The 16,350-nt window shown below is 40.9% G+C and overlaps 1 protein-coding gene across 1 annotated transcript in view; it reads left to right on the top strand.

The window, feature by feature from the left end:
* The window catches only part of LOC128994341 (nuclear pore complex protein Nup205-like), a 72,128-nt gene that overhangs the window by 22,035 nt on the left and 33,743 nt on the right, over positions 1-16,350 (top strand). Inside the window, exons 12-22 of the mRNA XM_054418823.1 lie at positions 2,331-2,467; positions 3,241-3,470; positions 3,743-3,952; positions 7,187-7,369; positions 7,851-8,098; positions 8,530-8,716; positions 9,740-9,896; positions 10,983-11,228; positions 12,218-12,418; positions 12,876-13,012; positions 15,177-15,305. Of these exons, the coding sequence (XP_054274798.1) occupies positions 2,331-2,467; positions 3,241-3,470; positions 3,743-3,952; positions 7,187-7,369; positions 7,851-8,098; positions 8,530-8,716; positions 9,740-9,896; positions 10,983-11,228; positions 12,218-12,418; positions 12,876-13,012; positions 15,177-15,305 (2,065 nt within the window). The remainder of the gene's footprint in view (positions 1-2,330; positions 2,468-3,240; positions 3,471-3,742; positions 3,953-7,186; positions 7,370-7,850; positions 8,099-8,529; positions 8,717-9,739; positions 9,897-10,982; positions 11,229-12,217; positions 12,419-12,875; positions 13,013-15,176; positions 15,306-16,350) is intronic.

Raw genomic sequence — 16,350 nt, forward strand, 5'->3', positions numbered from 1 at the left:
TTCTTTGTTTGCTTTTGTTGATGTCATTTTCAATAAATAATTTGAATCACTCCAGTGGTTTAACATGAAAAGGCAGCAAACATATCATTGTTTGTGAATAAATACTGGTTTACTAAGGTAGCTTTGGTCTTGTGGTTAATGAGGATAAATAAAAGCTTCCCTGTTTGGAATTTTAAAAATTCATTGGAGGTTCGCCTTCAGATGAATTGAAAACGCCTGCAATTTCATCTGCAGTAGGCTTATTATACCTACGACGATCCATATTTATCCTGTCTACAAACCTAAGTTCTAATTCACTGTCACCTTGTACAACCATTTCTTCCGAAGCTCTTTTGTAAATTTGTGCAAATGGATTTTCTAATAGAATTTCAGCTAGTTTTGACAATATTTCAGGTTTTAAGTCACCATTTTCTCGACACCTTTGACGAATTTCTGTTGCTGTTGATGTGTCAATAATGTACAATTGGCCATACACGGGGTCTTCATCATGTTGAGGCAGCAAATCTGAGATTGAACGATAAATCTGTCCTTGAATTTTGAAATAGTATGGTCCTTTTCCTGGAATATCTTTCTTACTGGCTGAAAAATAAGCAAAAGCCATCGCACTGCTGCATTGTCGAATGAATTTATACAGTTGTGGGCTCTCTTTAAACAAACTTTTAAGTTCTACATTAGTTTTTGACTGAGGAAGGTTAATAAGTCCGTTTTGGCAACATGTCATAAAATGATTATTCGTTAGCTCTTCTCTAAAATGAAGAGCACTACATTGAATGCACTCTTGGTCCAATAATCCTGCATCATGGATCTTTACATTTCTCTCGTCTACCATGGGCCTCCTAAAAATGGGTTGTAACATATCTTGATTAAGTTCGTCATTATCTACTCTTGCTCTTCTACGCGCACTGTCATTCCTATGAACAGTTCCCCGCCTTTGTGGGCTTCCCCTGGCGTTCATATTAAAAATGAAAAGAATTTCCAGCAACCTACATACCAAAACATCTTGAATCCCTGTTGATTTTATAAAAGTATGATCGAATATGATTACTCTACGTTGTATATATTTACTGCACTAAAAAAATATTTACTTACGAAGGAATGCAAATACACCATTTTAGAACCAATAACATTTATAGGTTATTTTAACACAACCTTAACCTTAAAATGTGTAGAAATATAAAGAAAACAACATCATTTAAAATAAACTTGAACATATGATTTAGAAATAAAAACAAAACAGAAGTTAGATTTAATTTTGACTCTTTGATTATTTATACAGAATATATTCTATGTCGTTTATTCCTTTAACACGACAATAACGTAAAAGCAAGAAAAAATGAAACTTGAGTACCTATATGATTTAAAAATAAACAAAGAATGCAGACATTTTTCCGATTAATTTTCAAGATTTCAGTTTTATATAGTATACATTTCATAGCTAAAATACAAATCTATCTAATACAAATCTGTGGCACAGCTGTTTTAATTTCAAAAGATGTAAACAAATTAAACCCCATGTTGTTTTAATGGGAAAAGTTTTATTCTGTTGCGAATTTATGGTAAAAAAATAAGAAAAATGAATAGTTTTCCCTCAAAATTCACGTCAAGACCTTTAAAATAAGACCCCTCCCATCCTTCTACGGCCATCCAGTCACTCACAATTTCTTTACAAAAATTTGACTTACGAAATTATATATATAGATTGGGTTTTGTTTTAAGATTATCAGTCACATTCACATATTTATGTTATGTCACGGTCAGGAGTCCATCTCTTTCAGTTTTGATTGCATACTTAACATTTTAAGATTATGTGTATTTTTTGTAACCTTGACCTTTGTATCCAGCTAAGTAAAAAAGTTTCGCGTTTAGGTTTTGAGATTCGGGATTCGATTTTTTAAAGTTTCGGTTTCGGTTTTGAGATTCGAAATTTCTGGTTTTGACCATCACTAGTTTAAACGTCTATAATAGAACATAAACAGCACTTTGTAAAAAGGTTGTTACTTAACTGTTGACATTGCTATGGACAGGCTTGCAAATTCTGTATCCCTGATTCCTTAGGACAGATGTTGAATTCTACATTCCTGAATTTTATGTTCCTCATCATTACTGTCTGAACCAAAAATATCTGCACTTTAAGAATGCTAGCGTACTTATAGTTTATAGTTCTTCTTTGTGACCTTCCCCTTTCAAGAGTTTTATTTTGTATACTGTCACTAAAAAAACTGCAGATCACACAGCATACGTTCGGCAACGTTTTTAACAAATTAAGCATGTTCCACTGCTCTGCTGAATGATATTGTGTGTGTATTGTGTACATGTGTTCTTGTTGTCAGGTACTACACCAGTCTAAAGCAAGAGCTACCTCCCATGTCAGACACAGTGTATCGCCACCGTAACTACCCCAAGGTGATCACCCCCCTGGAGATTCATGGGCTGCAAGCAGTGTTGCTGGTCATCAGGACTGTTGCTGGTGGGTAGAGTCAAAGTGTTTATTGAGAAACACAAAAAGTTTGAGTTTTTACATGCAATTTATAATAAACATTGTTCTTGTCAAACAAGTCACAAACGAGTTTGCTTTAAGTTTACACGTAAAGAATTGTTTAAGAGTTTAGCCATTGTAATATTGTGCAATCCTGGATCTATTAAGTAAAATCCATTATAATTTATAAACTGCAAAAGCTTCACAAGACCTGTATTCAGCCAGTTTTGTGTATACTCCATTGCTATTCATAGTCTAAAATTTCCTCTTGGCAGTAGCTTTTCCCTTCACTTTCAACTGAACCTAATCTTATAAAATATACTATCGGTACTGGGTGAATTGTGTATGTGGCGAAAGTTACTGTTATTGTCTTCAAATTGGAAATTTATAGCTTTACAACCATATTTTAAAACATTCTCTTTTGTCAGTATTTCTTTTGAAACACTCCGTACAACCTTTTAGCCGTTCATCTAGTCAAGCAGACTACTTTACTTTAATAATACTTTTTTTACTGAAATGGCGACCATAAGAAGGTAGGTTTTTTGCCAAGTATGAATGGAGATGAGTGATAGATGGATAATAGGTACTGTGATATTTGGCTTATAAAAGTTAACAGTTTAGATTAGACGACAGTAGCTAGCTTACCTTGGAAATAGAACACATAGAAGACACATAGTAATATAGCTGTGTGTTAAAACAGCTGATGTCCTCTTTATTACGCAGTTGCTCCAGAAATACTATTAACATTTTCTGTGCAACTACAGAGCAAGACGAGATTTCAAGACAGGCCCTAGTGGACACCTCGGCTTGGACACCATTGCTAGGTCTGGTCACATGTTCGGTACACATCGGTCTCAAGGCAGAGTTGTTGTTGACCTTGGCTGCTTTGGGAAGGTCACCGGCCACTGCCGCAGTCTTGTGGCACAACCTGGAGGCCTCACAGATCCTGGCTACCATCCCGTCCACCAGCAGCTACCTGCCACGCGGTCTTCAGGTAATTCCAGTACAGTGAGGGAGTCAGTTCGTTTTGTAAACTAAGAATTTGCAGGCTCGCGGTTTGCATGTGATGCGCTATGGACTCAAGAGGCTAGCTACGAGTCCAAGACATCAGCATTTAGTTTTAGAACATAATAAAAAGTTTGCATTTGTAAAACAGTCACACATAGAATGCCTACTTGTAGTGTTAATAGCAATTCATATTATAGCCCTTTGACAGAAATAAATAAATATTGTCTTTGTTAGAGTATTTTTTGTTTTGCCACCCAGACCGAGCTTGAGGAGGTTGAGTCGCGCAATGAAGAGTTTCCTCTGACCCGAGCAATGCTAGTGCTTCTTGACGTGCTGACTGATGTCCCTATTCCCCGACTGCTCGGGTGCGGCACCCGGACACCTGGGTTCCATCCGTACCTCACCTTTGTGCTGCACAGTGTCTTTTTGCGGTTCCACACCCGCTCGTACAAGAGCGTGCAGGAGAAGGTAACTAAAATATGTTCAAGTTTTTGCAACATTTTGTGTAATATTGTTTTTATGCAAGCTATTTTAGAATTTTTTTAAAGATAAGTTTTTCTTGTTGATCTCTAATAGATTATCAAAATTTTAATGATTTTTGAGATAATTTTAATTCATTCATTCTACTATTATTGGGGACTATTTTTTTCTATATTGATCGCCCATTAAATGTTAATATGTACTTTAATAGCTGCTGTATTTTAACAAGAATCTGATATTTTGTAAAATATGTCTCTGGCAGTAACTTGGTTTCTGAACATTTACAAGCTTAAAGCCCCCCACACACTACCAGACCAGACCTCCAGACCAGACCGTCTGGTCTGGCGTCTGGCACTTGTCTTATCGTGTGTGGGGCTGTCTGCAGACCGATTTTCTCGGACCAGACTGTCTGCGTGTCTGATGGTTGAACCCTCAGACCACAGACGGTCTGAGGTTCCCCCACCACTATTTTTGTCTGGTCTGTGAGTGTGTAGCGCTGTCTGTCAGACGGCCGACCATCGTGACAGTCTTCATCCATTTGTTGGAGTTCTCACCACGGTCTCTCAATTACGAATGTTAGACCGTCTGGTCTGGGAGTGTGTAGAGCCGTCCAAGACGGTCTGGTTGCAGCCAGACGGTCTGGTCTGGAGGTCTGGTCTGGTAGTGTGTGGGGGGCTTGAACCATACACAGCTTATGACACAGAAACAATCCTTGGTTCGCCATGAGGCTGTCCAGACTATCTATAGTAGGAGTTAGGGATGGACGGGATTGAATTTTTAGGACGGGACGGGACGGGATTTTTATTTCCTTCCCGATTTTCGGGACGGGATTTTTTTCTGTGCATAAAAATAAAGTCTTGAGTATTGCAGTTACCAAAAAAGGCATATGAAATCAATCTTTACCGTTTGTGGCACTGATCTATAAAAACAAAAAAATGGGTAACAATTTTTCAGGTACCTATAGAAACTTGTGACTCGCGGTCACGGTGCGATCGTCGGTATGACTCACGGTCACGGCGCGATCGTCGGTATGACTCACGGTCACGGTGCGATCGTCGGTATGACTCCGCGGTCAAGTTGTCATCGTTGGTATGATTCCGCGGTCACGGGGTGATCGTCGGTATGACTCCGCGGTCACGGAGTGATTGTCGGTATGCCTCCGCGGTCACGGGGTGATCGTCGGTATGGCTCGCGGTCACGGCGGGATCGTCGGTATGACTCCGCGGTCACGGCACGATCGTCGGTATGACTCCCCGGTCACTGCGCGATCGTCGGTATGACTCCGCGGTCACGGCGCGATCGTCGGTATGACTCCCCGGTCACGGCGCGATCGTCGGTATGACTCCGCGGTCACGGCGCTATCGTCGGTATGACTCCGCGGTCACGGCGCGATCGTCGGTATGACTCCCCGGTCACGGCGGGATCGTCGGTATGACTCGCGGTCACGGCGCGATCGTCGGTATGACTCCCCGGTCACTGCGCGATCGTCGGTATGACTCCGCGGTCACGGCGCGATCGTCGGTATGACTCCCCGGTCACGGCGCGATCGTCGGTATGACTCCGCGGTCACGGCGCTATCGTCGGTATGACTCCGCGGTCACGGCGCGATCGTCGGTATGACTCCCCGGTCACGGCGGGATCGTCGGTATGACTCGCGGTTACGGCGCGATCGTCGGTATGACTCACGGTCACGGCGCGATCGTCGGTATGACTCACGGTCTCGGTGCGATCGTCGGTATGACTCCGCGGTCAAGTTGTCATCGTTGGTATGATTCCGCGGTCACGGGGTGATCGTCGGTATGACTCCGCGGTCACGGAGTGATTGTCGGTATGCCTCCGCGGTCACGGGGTGATCGTCGGTATGACTCCGCGGTCACGGCACGATCGTCGGTATGACTCCCCGGTCACTGCGCGATCGTCGGTATGACTCCGCGGTCACGGCGCGATCGTCGGTATGACTCCCCGGTCACGGCGCGATCGTCGGTATGACTCCGCGGTCACGGCGCTATCGTCGGTATGACTCCGCGGTCACGGCGCGATCGTCAATATGACTCCCCGGTCACTGCGCGATCGTCGGTATGACTCCGCGGTCACGGCGCGATCGTCGGTATGACTCCCCGGTCACGGCGCGATCGTCGGTATGACTCCGCGGTCACGGCGCTATCGTCGGTATGACTCCGCGGTCACGGCGCGATCGTCGGTATGACTCCCCGGTCACGGCGGGATCGTCGGTATGACTCGCGGTTACGGCGCGATCGTCGGTATGACTCCGCGGTCACGGCGCGATCGTCGGTATGACTCCCCGGTCACGGGGTGATCGTCGGTATGACTCGCGGTCACAGCGCGATCGTCGGTATGACTCCCCGGTCATTGCGCGATCGTCGGTATGACTCCGCGGTCACGGAGTGATTGTCGGTATGCCTCCTCGGTCACGGGGTGATCGTCGGTATGACTCGCGGTCACAGCGCGATCGTCGGTATGACTCCCCGGTCACTGCGCGATCGTCGGTATGACTCCGCGGTCACGGCGCAATCGTCGGTATGACTCCCCGGTCACGGCGGGATCGTCGGTATGACTCCGCGGTCACGGCGCGATCGTCGGTATGACTCCGCGGTCACGGCGCGCTCGTCGGTATGACTCCCCGGTCACGGCGGGATCGTCGGTATGACTCCGCGGTCACGGCACGATCGACGGTATGACTCCCCGGTCACGGCGCGATCGTCGGTATGACTCCGCGGTCACGGCGCGATCGTCGGTATGACTCCGCGGTCACGGCACGATCGTCGCTATGACTCCGCGGTCACGGCGCAATCGTCGAAACGACTTCGTCTCCTGCGTTCGCGGACCTATCGCTCGCAATAGCGGCGTCATCGGCACTCGCGAAGCGGCAAAATCGCCGGCGATCGGACTAAATCCCGTCCCGAAAAATTCCCGAATCAAATGTAATCCCGTCCCGATAATCGGGAATATTTTTTCCCCGAAAAATTCCCGAAATTTCGGGACCCGTCCATCCCTAGTAGGTGTGATTGTGAAAGCCTTATTATATACCATGGTTCAATTTAAGTTGATTAGGATTCACTCATAAAGCCTGTTAAGCCTCGTTCTACCCCTTCTACGCCTCAATCAGGTTAGGTTGCTTGCCTCAACTTAACCTAGAGAGTATAGTAGAGTAATACTATTTAACCAGTAAACTGTTGTCGCAACCTGATATCCCTCTGACAGTGGGAGGTGTGTCGCCTGTGTCTGCACCTGCTGGTCAAGCTGATATCCCAGTATGAGCCTGCACCTGAAGACTTCGTAGCCACCAAGGTGCAGTTGCAAGGCGGAGGAACCACGTCTGTCAGTCCACCACCTGGCTTTCACCTCATGTCTGAACTGTGCTCCAAGTCTCAACTGTTCCGACTTGTAAGTTGTTTTAACTTAACTACATTTTTGTAATTGTTTAACTTATGGCAATTAATTATAAATCAAGTAATTTTGTAAGTTGTACACATTTCCATGTTTGGAGTGGCAAGGTGCGTTGGATATAATGATGATTTATTTATTTAATAAATCATCATCATCCATGATCAGTTCAGATATTTTATTGAATAAATAAATAAATGGCTGTGGGGTATGTTCAGGATTTTGGCGTGATAGCGAAAAAGATGATGATGTCTACATGACTGCAGGAGATGTTCAGGGTTTTACCACAATCACAGCTTCTGCCTGCTTTAATAACAATTCCAATTACATTGTTTTTAGGGTTTTAAAACCTTTTTTAACCAATTCAGATAGTTTGAATTGGTAATTAGAGTTATACTATATATTGTGATTGGTTTGTACTGGTTTCAGTTTATAAATTGTAATATTTTCTTATAGTTGGTTTATTTTTGTTTGTCCCCAGGTAATGCAACTTATAGAGGAGGCGGCCCAGATGCTGGACACTTACACAGTGTTTGTAGGCAAGACGACATTAGAGGCTGCGGCACTACTGTGTCTGCAGCTGTTAGACTGCGGACTGCGACTGCAGCAACGCTACCTGCTGGCTCTCAGTCAGGCCTCTAGTTCACTGCTGTTGACACCTCTCAACAAACTGTTGTTGGGCATCAACTCCACCACTGGCAAGCCTGATCATCTGCTCAACATCGCCAAGTAAGTGTTGACAATCTGTGCAAAGTCACATGTGACTTGAGATGTAGCTGCATTAATTAATCTGTTGTTATCGACCTCTGACAAAAGTCTCCGTTCTTGGCCCTTTTCTTTTTGGACCTGTCTTTTAGTTCTTTCTTGACATTACTGACTAAGTTTTTCTCAACAATTATTTTCTTCACCACTTCCAGTTTCTATATATGTTATCTTCACTCTTCATTTCCTCACCCTTTACGTCAACCTTAGTTCCCATACTAGTTGATTTTTTTAATGTCCCTTGATATCTAAGTGGTATCTGGTAAAGTGTAAAAGGTCTTTCCCTTCCTCTTCCACCTGTTACATAGCGTTCAAAAAATCTTTGCTTTTAGGGATATCTAGTACCATTCTCAAATCAAATCATTCTCTGTATGTGTAGACATTATATGTGTGTACAGGTACGTGACCTACAACAGCTGGCTGCCGAGTCACGCTCTCTACACTGTGCGTATCTTCCTGGCTGTCACCATGTATCCGGTGCCTCAGTCACAGATAGTCTCTGTGCTCACGGCCACTCAAGCACTCACCACTCACGTAAGACACGGCTTTGTCGAGTGTTTGGAGGCTGATGACGAGGACCCTTCGGTGAGTAAAGTACTTATATCTGTAAATCAGTAGAGGGAACTGGTCTAGTGGTGAAGCATCTACTGCATTTTCCTATAATCCTCTACCATTTAAATGGGAAAATAACATCTGCAAATTAGTGGAACATGATTTCATCGTGCTCAAATCTTCTTCTGCCCCGACTATTGTTGACTCCAACAAGTTACTTAGCGTCTCTCACCTGGGACCTCGGGGTCCGAAGTCTTAAGTTCTGTTACAAGCGCAAGACTTCGGTCTCCGAGGTCCCGGGTTCAATTCCGCCAAATCACAATGGATTTTATCTAAGCGATAATGCCGCAACCCCTAGGTCTAGCCTGAAGCAATGTGAAAAAAATCCCGAGCTTGTTCCTAGCATCCTAGGACAAAAAAACTGTAAATCTGACATACAGGTTTCATGTAATGTACTACATGTTTAGCTACATCATTTTAAATAGAGTCCCGCTATTGATGACAAGACCTTGTTCGGATTACTGAATTGTGAGGATTGTGCATTGTGCAACAATGTATTTGAATTACAATGATAAAAAACTTTTTTCATTGCAATGTCCAAAATCGTCTCCCAAGATCATATTCTTACAACACGGCCTTAAAAGAGAACCATCAGGACGTTGTTAATGAATGGACACTCAGTCATAGGGGATTAGCATTTATTTCAAATTTCCTAGTTTCATAAAAAATTCAAGTACAATTCAAAGATTTTTTACTGGTCATGTTAACTCATTTAGAGAGTACCACTCCTTGTTTTCTCAGTTTTCTGGTCAGCTAAACATTAGTATTTCACAACACAGCTTGGTTTTTTTTTTTTATTTAATTACACACTTTTTCCCCCAACAGGTAGTTTGGATTAGCGAGACTCTAGAGTACCACTGGAGTAGAATGCATCGAAATAGACTAATGAATGCTATCATTTTCAACAAATATCTGTAGAATTGTACAGCGGTTAGTAAATCATTAGTTCTCGTAATCATTAATTTAATTAGTTCACCAGACAACTTGTTGTCACAGGATGATCAAGATAACTTGAGTGAAGCTACGAAAACTAAGGAGGCCATATTGAAACTGTTGCTGCAATGTCTGAACCACACACCACCCAACCTGGCTCACTACCTGCTGGGCTTTGATCTGGACAAGGATATCTCCCATACTAACTTCCAACAACCTGGTGAGTGTCTGAACACTAATCGTTATCACTAGAACGGATATATACGAACGTAAACACAACAGAGCGTGTATTTCAAAGTGAATATGAGTAAAGGTGAGTGAATGAGAAGATCGCTTTGCTATTGGCTAAGGTTGATTAAAATGCAAAATGAGTGAGATGCAAGATGGAGCACAATATTTAAATCTAGTGTCTAAGAAGTGCATGAATAATCCTCAGAAACTAGCAAGGCGTTAAATTTTTTTTTAATGTGTTTAAAAATAACACATAAAACATAACTTACTCTTACTCTTACTCCCATGGCCATCGATACCCAAGGTGGTATTTGTCCTCGCCAACTAAATGCCTCCATTTCTTCCGATCTTCAGCATCTTCCTCCGTGATTCTTATCTTCCTCATATCTTTGGACACTTCATCTTTCCACCTCTTTTTGGGACGCCCAGGAGGTCTTCTTCCAACAGGGGTTTCTTTCCAAACTTTCTTTATCAATGCATCATCTTCTCTCCTTAACACATGCCCGAGCCATCTTATTCGTCGACTTTTTGCTTCCGCAACAGCATCTGGTGCTTTATAAAGGTCTCTAATTTCTCTATTGTGTTTGATCCTCCATTCACCATTTTCTCTTGTTGGTCCAAAAACCTTTCTTAGCACTTTATTTTCAAAGGTGACGAGTTTTTTTTTTTTTCAGTACTTTTGTCCAGAGTCCATGTTTCAAAACCATAAAGCAGAATTGGACGAATCACAGTTTTGTAAATTTTTAGTTTTGTGTTGACAGAAAACAGCTTTGATGATAATAGTTAATAGTTTATTCAAGGCAAACATACTTCTATTGGCTGCATTTATTCGCCTTTGAATTTTGAATTGTCCAGTGTTATTTGCGCTTATTATTGTGCCAAGGTATTTAAAATTGTCTACTTTTCCAAAATTGTAACCTTCAATAGAGAGGCTTCTAGAATGGTCTTGATTTCGTCCAAAGTGCATGAATTTCGTCTTTTCTGCATTGATTTTAAGTCCTACTGTTTTAAAACATAAAACATTATAATGTGAAATTTCCTTGAACTGGCATTAATGAGTGTTTGGCTTGTTTAGGTATGCTGGGTTTCCCACTGACATGTCTTCACGCTGTCATGTCCCTACTCAACACTGGACTGAGAGCTCACTCCGATGTGACGGCTCCTTCAGTCAACCCTCGCCTCACAGAGCTCTGTTACCATCTTATCTACGCGCTGGCCGCTAACGTCAGGACGTCCGAGCCTACTCTGAGATTCCTACGGTCCTCGGGAGACTTTATACAACGTCACCTTGCCGCGTTGCCATTCAACTCATCGAACAAGGGTGAGTGAGGATATATTTCAATCTTTTTAGATACTTAAATAAACGGATTTAAACTCTTTTCCTTTTGAACTTCATTTTAAGGGCGGGTATCAGTATTGTGGCCCAGAATCAAAACTAAAGGAACATCTGTTTCTTAAAAAAAACTTTATTTTTTAAATTATAGAAATACAAAGCATAAAAAGTTAGACATGCCATTTGAGGATGTGAAAAAAACTAAAAGAAAGAATTAAAATATTTAATACACAATGACCAGAAAAGAAATCAATGCTAGTGAAAAGGGAGTGTGATTTAAAAAAAATTAAAGGTAACTCAATGAAAAAAGAAACGCCAGGCTGAAAAAATGTAGAAACATAAGACACTGACTAAAAAGGGTGTACTACAGCCCTAATATTTGTCCCTATTCTCCCAGAAAAGTCTGATATTCCAGTTAGGTTCCAGATGTTTCCAAACGCAGATTTTATGATTTATTACTAATTTTTATAACTCAAACTCAGTGAAAATGTTTTAATTTTTTCCTCTTTCCCAAGTATCATAGCTGTAAAGCTGTTGATTATATAAATAATAACTTGATTACGGTACTTTAAAGACATTGACATTCCAAAAATTAAATATGTTATATTGAGTGCAAAACCTATCCTATAATAATAAGTATCCCTTGGATGTAAAAATGTGTAGGCCCACATCTAGAATTTGTAAAACACGGTACACACTAAAGATTAGTCCCATTTGTTACAAAAAACCGCCAAAAGTCACACTAAAGGCTACACAAAATCTAGAATATTCTATTCACTGTCAGTATTTCAACCGAGGAAACTTTTATTTGCAAATAGTAATGTTTCTTTTTCAAGTTAGACTCTTTCTCATTTAGGTAAGCCTGGTATTCTAACCAAAGTCATTAAAAGTAAGGCCTTTGTGCTCTATATCCCTCCCTCAAGGTTAATTTAATGTATCTAAGCCCTGAATAGACCTCTAATCAGCTGTTTCCCCAGGTTGTGATCTGACCCAGACTGCGTGGCTGCTGAAGACTGTTGCTATAGAGCTGAAGGTGACAGCTGCCCATCAGCAGATGTCTCAGTTGACCAATCTAGTCAACGTACTGGTAGTGGACAAGGAAGTGCTTCGAGCTGACCGCCACCTTGGCAACGTCACCTCTGGAGTGCAACTTACTCACTCCTTCAAAAACGATTTAGGTGAGATTACACCTCTTGTAAAATCTAATAAGGCATTTCAGAATCGTCTGTGTGTCTAAATTCGCTCACATTTCTTCAAATACGACTTGTAAGTGAGAACATTCCTCAGGTGAGGAACTATTTAAAAAGTTAACACATATTACATCAATTGCATAACTATTCAAAAGTATCTTTATTTTAGTCAAGGTCATCACTGCTTTTAAATGTACATTTATCTTGGCTTGATATCACACCCTTGTCCACAAAAACACTACACATAACATCACAACAGCATCCTTTTGCAGATCCAACTTAAACTCTGTGGTTGAGAAGGGATTTGTGGTTAAGATTCTTTTTTGTGGTACTAAACTTTGATCAAAACACCACTACTCATCCATCCTAAGTTTCTTTATAACACTAAGTTAGCAGGAGTTTGTCTACTTATAGTTGAGCCTAATGTTGAATGGTCATGTTTCAGTGGATCTGTCAGCACCATACAAGCGTTTGATACTCCAGTTGCTGGGAGTTTTGTCTTTCAACATAGAACCTGTCCCCACCCCCACCTGGGAGTTCTTTGAACACAGCCAGATGGAGAGTCTGATGGCCAAGTGTGAGGTGAGGATAAAACATGCCTCAACTGTTAAAACAAACTTTAGTCACAAGTACCAGCAATATTGGGGAACAGTTGACAGATCGGTTTTGGGCAAGAAAAGAATTTTTGAGTTAAACTAAGGTAATACAGTACCCCCCCCCCCCACAGTATACCCTCTTATACCTTTTAACCGGACATCGGTTTAACTGGACTACACTCGGCGGAAATGACATCTCTTTAACCGGACTATTTCTATAAGCACATCGGTTTAACTGTACTAGATCGGCAGGTAGTGGGCGGTACTGAAACGACTGTTCTCCTGGGAAAGATTTGAGACCAGTGATCACGTGTCTAAATACAATGCTCTCCTAAATTTAAGTCAAATACTGTATACAGTATTCATTTAAACACAGTGGCGGTTCCAAGGGGGGGCTACAGGGGCTAAAGCCCCCCCCCCTTGGACCCTGGAAAAATAAATTTAAACGTACATTTCGTCCTTAACACGCAATGTCATAAAATAGACATCAATGTAGTTTTTATTAAACTTAATAAGCGATGGCAGGAATAGTATTAAGTTCCACATGGATAAACTTTGTGGACAATAGCACAACGAATAAAACGATATTAAGCTATGGAAAGTTGTACGCATCATCCAATTTTTACAGCAGTCAGCTGTTGACATGCTAGGGCAAAGGCGAGCGCGCGAGCGAGGACGGGGAAACAGCTGATTTCCTGATGTTCCATAGTTAGTTGTCAAATTGTCTGCTAGCCACTAACTTTACACAGGCATCAATCAGCAATCAGCGGTAGCATCAGTAGCCTATTACCATTGACTATATATAAACACTTAGTGTTAAAGTTTATATAGTCAATGCTTTTACTGAATTCGATACTATACATATTTTGCGACAGATCTATGAAACGGAGCAAAACGTAAAGTTAAAAACGTGCCTACATGCTAGCATGACATTCATTCAAAAGTATTAAAAGTATTAAAGTATATAACAGGTGAAATGGAAGGTTTTAGGACAATTGGGCCCAGTTCTAGCCGTTAGAAATGGCTTTTAAAGTCACCAAACGGCTTTTAGGAGATATGGTTTCGTAGTCTACAGTAAGCCTGTGTTTTGAAATTCATGAATGCAAGTTCGTTATAGTTTGATTTTTTAAATATATATTTTTAGGGAGGGTTTTGGACAGTTGGACTATAGACATTAATAATGGCTTTAGAATGTCAGTTAACAGATTTTAGGAGGATATGGCCGTAGCCTACAATATGTTTTGAGTTTTATGAATGCAATCGTCATAGTTAGTTTTAAAAATGTCTACTTATTCATGTAAAAAAAAAAAAATGGAAATCGGAGGTTTTGCACACAGTTCTAGATGTTAAAACTGGCTGTAGAAAGTCACCCAACGTCTTTTAGGAGGATACAGTGTGTTTTGAAATCCATTAATGCAATCGTCATAGTTTAATTTTTTAAATGTCTATTTGTTCATGACAAACAACAGGTGAAATGGGAGTTTACGGACAATTCGGCACGGTTTTAGGTGTTAAAATGGCTTTTAAAAGTCGCCAAACGGCTTTGAAAATTCCAAATTTTCCGGATCCCCCTGCTTTATTGGGGGGTGCTCCACGCCCCCCGGTAGCCCCCTTGACAAGGTCCTAGAACCGCCACTGTTTAAACAGTCCGTTTTAATGAGTTTTTGGGGACGTTGGTTTAACCTGAAAAACCATTATCCGGACTGTCCTTGAACCAGAGGAGATAAGAGGGAGTCTACTTACTGTATTAGAGGTTTGCAAGCAGCTTATTTTTTATAGCTGAAAGCATTTGTGGAAATTGAGCAGTAAACAATTCATGATTTTGCTGTGATTGTAACAGATATTCATGATTTTGCTGCAATCATGGGAGATGTTAATTTTCAGTAGGTACTATTTGGTATTACTATTTATTTGTGGGAGGGGGGGGGGGGGGGAGTTGGAGTATGTCTACTCTCAGGTACTTTGGCCTGTTGATCTTGTGTAGCACATCTCTAAGTTCAACAGCCCTCTGTGGGATACCTATTCCTCTTATCTCCTCTGGTTTAAGTAACACCTTTCCTAGAGATTTCAACCAACCACAGCTTTTCATATAGATGGGGTGTCTACTTTAGTATACAAGTATATCTGTACAATGTTGTCATCACTCACAGGTTGCCAGTCCAGGGGGTTTGAAGGTGATCAACATCAAGCGTCTTCATCGACTGCTGGTCAATGAACTGTCTGTAGTTCAGGGTAGCTCCACTGTGGCTCAGCGACAGCTCATTCTGCGAGAAATACAGGTAATAAACCATCTGAGCACATACTTGAGGTTTTTTACAACCACATTAGCATTCTATCAGATTTGTATTGGGTTCATAAATCATTAATCAATCAGTTAAAATATTTTAGGAAATTATTTGAGTCTTATATCAGTTCATATTGAGGAAGAAGGAAGATATATCAAAATATCGGATTGTAATGAAAGAAACGGAAAATTATTGATCGAAACATTTTTTTTTAACTTTTCTTGTTAGCTGTTATTTGTCACAAGCTTCCTGGAACTAATTGCTAGAAAGAGTAGCTGCGTATTCATTCCTTCTCCCTCGATGTATTCATAAGCCAAATGATTTTTTCTCCTAACAACTCATATTCAAACAAAAGGTTCCTGAAGTTCCTCTCACAGTTTTATTCTTTTTAAGTAGGGATGGACGAGATTGGACTTTTAGTTTGAGACGAGACGAGACGAGATTTTTTATTTCTCATAAAATTTCGAGACGAGATCGAGACGGGATTTCCCTTCTCATACACAACGGGAAATGCACGTTCAACATTTTTACCTGATTTTGTAACATTGTTAGATGACTGTTTAAATACAAGAATAATGATAATAGGCATGAATATTTACAATCTTTTATTAAAAAACATCAGCATAACATTTTTTTATTAATCACGCCTAACTTATTAAAAATGCCTACGATTAGGAAACATAGTGATATCAGTTAGGATAGAATTCAACTTATCCTAAAATAAAATAAATCATAAAATAAAAGCAATATTAATTTTTATAAAATAGTTACTTGTTTTGACTTTTTATAGTAATAAAACATTCCTCACACTGCTTACAATTAACAAAACTTCTCAAATGTTATTAAAGTAATACTGTATTATTAAAATAATTAAAGTAATATTTACATATTTTAAAGAATTAATTAAATAAGAACGCCTTCGCAAAGGAAACAAAACTACAACACGCTCCTGTATTGCGGGTATTGCATTGACTTTCTGCAGGCGTTTTTTTTTTTTTATTCTCGTCTCGATAAAAATCTCGGTTAAAAAGAAATCTTG

The sequence above is a fragment of the Macrosteles quadrilineatus genome, unplaced genomic scaffold, assembly GCF_028750875.1.
Source record: "Macrosteles quadrilineatus isolate MER2022 unplaced genomic scaffold, UCM_ALF_1.0 Scaffold_5__1_contigs__length_97177068, whole genome shotgun sequence".
NCBI classification, from domain to species: Eukaryota; Metazoa; Arthropoda; class Insecta; order Hemiptera; family Cicadellidae; genus Macrosteles; species Macrosteles quadrilineatus.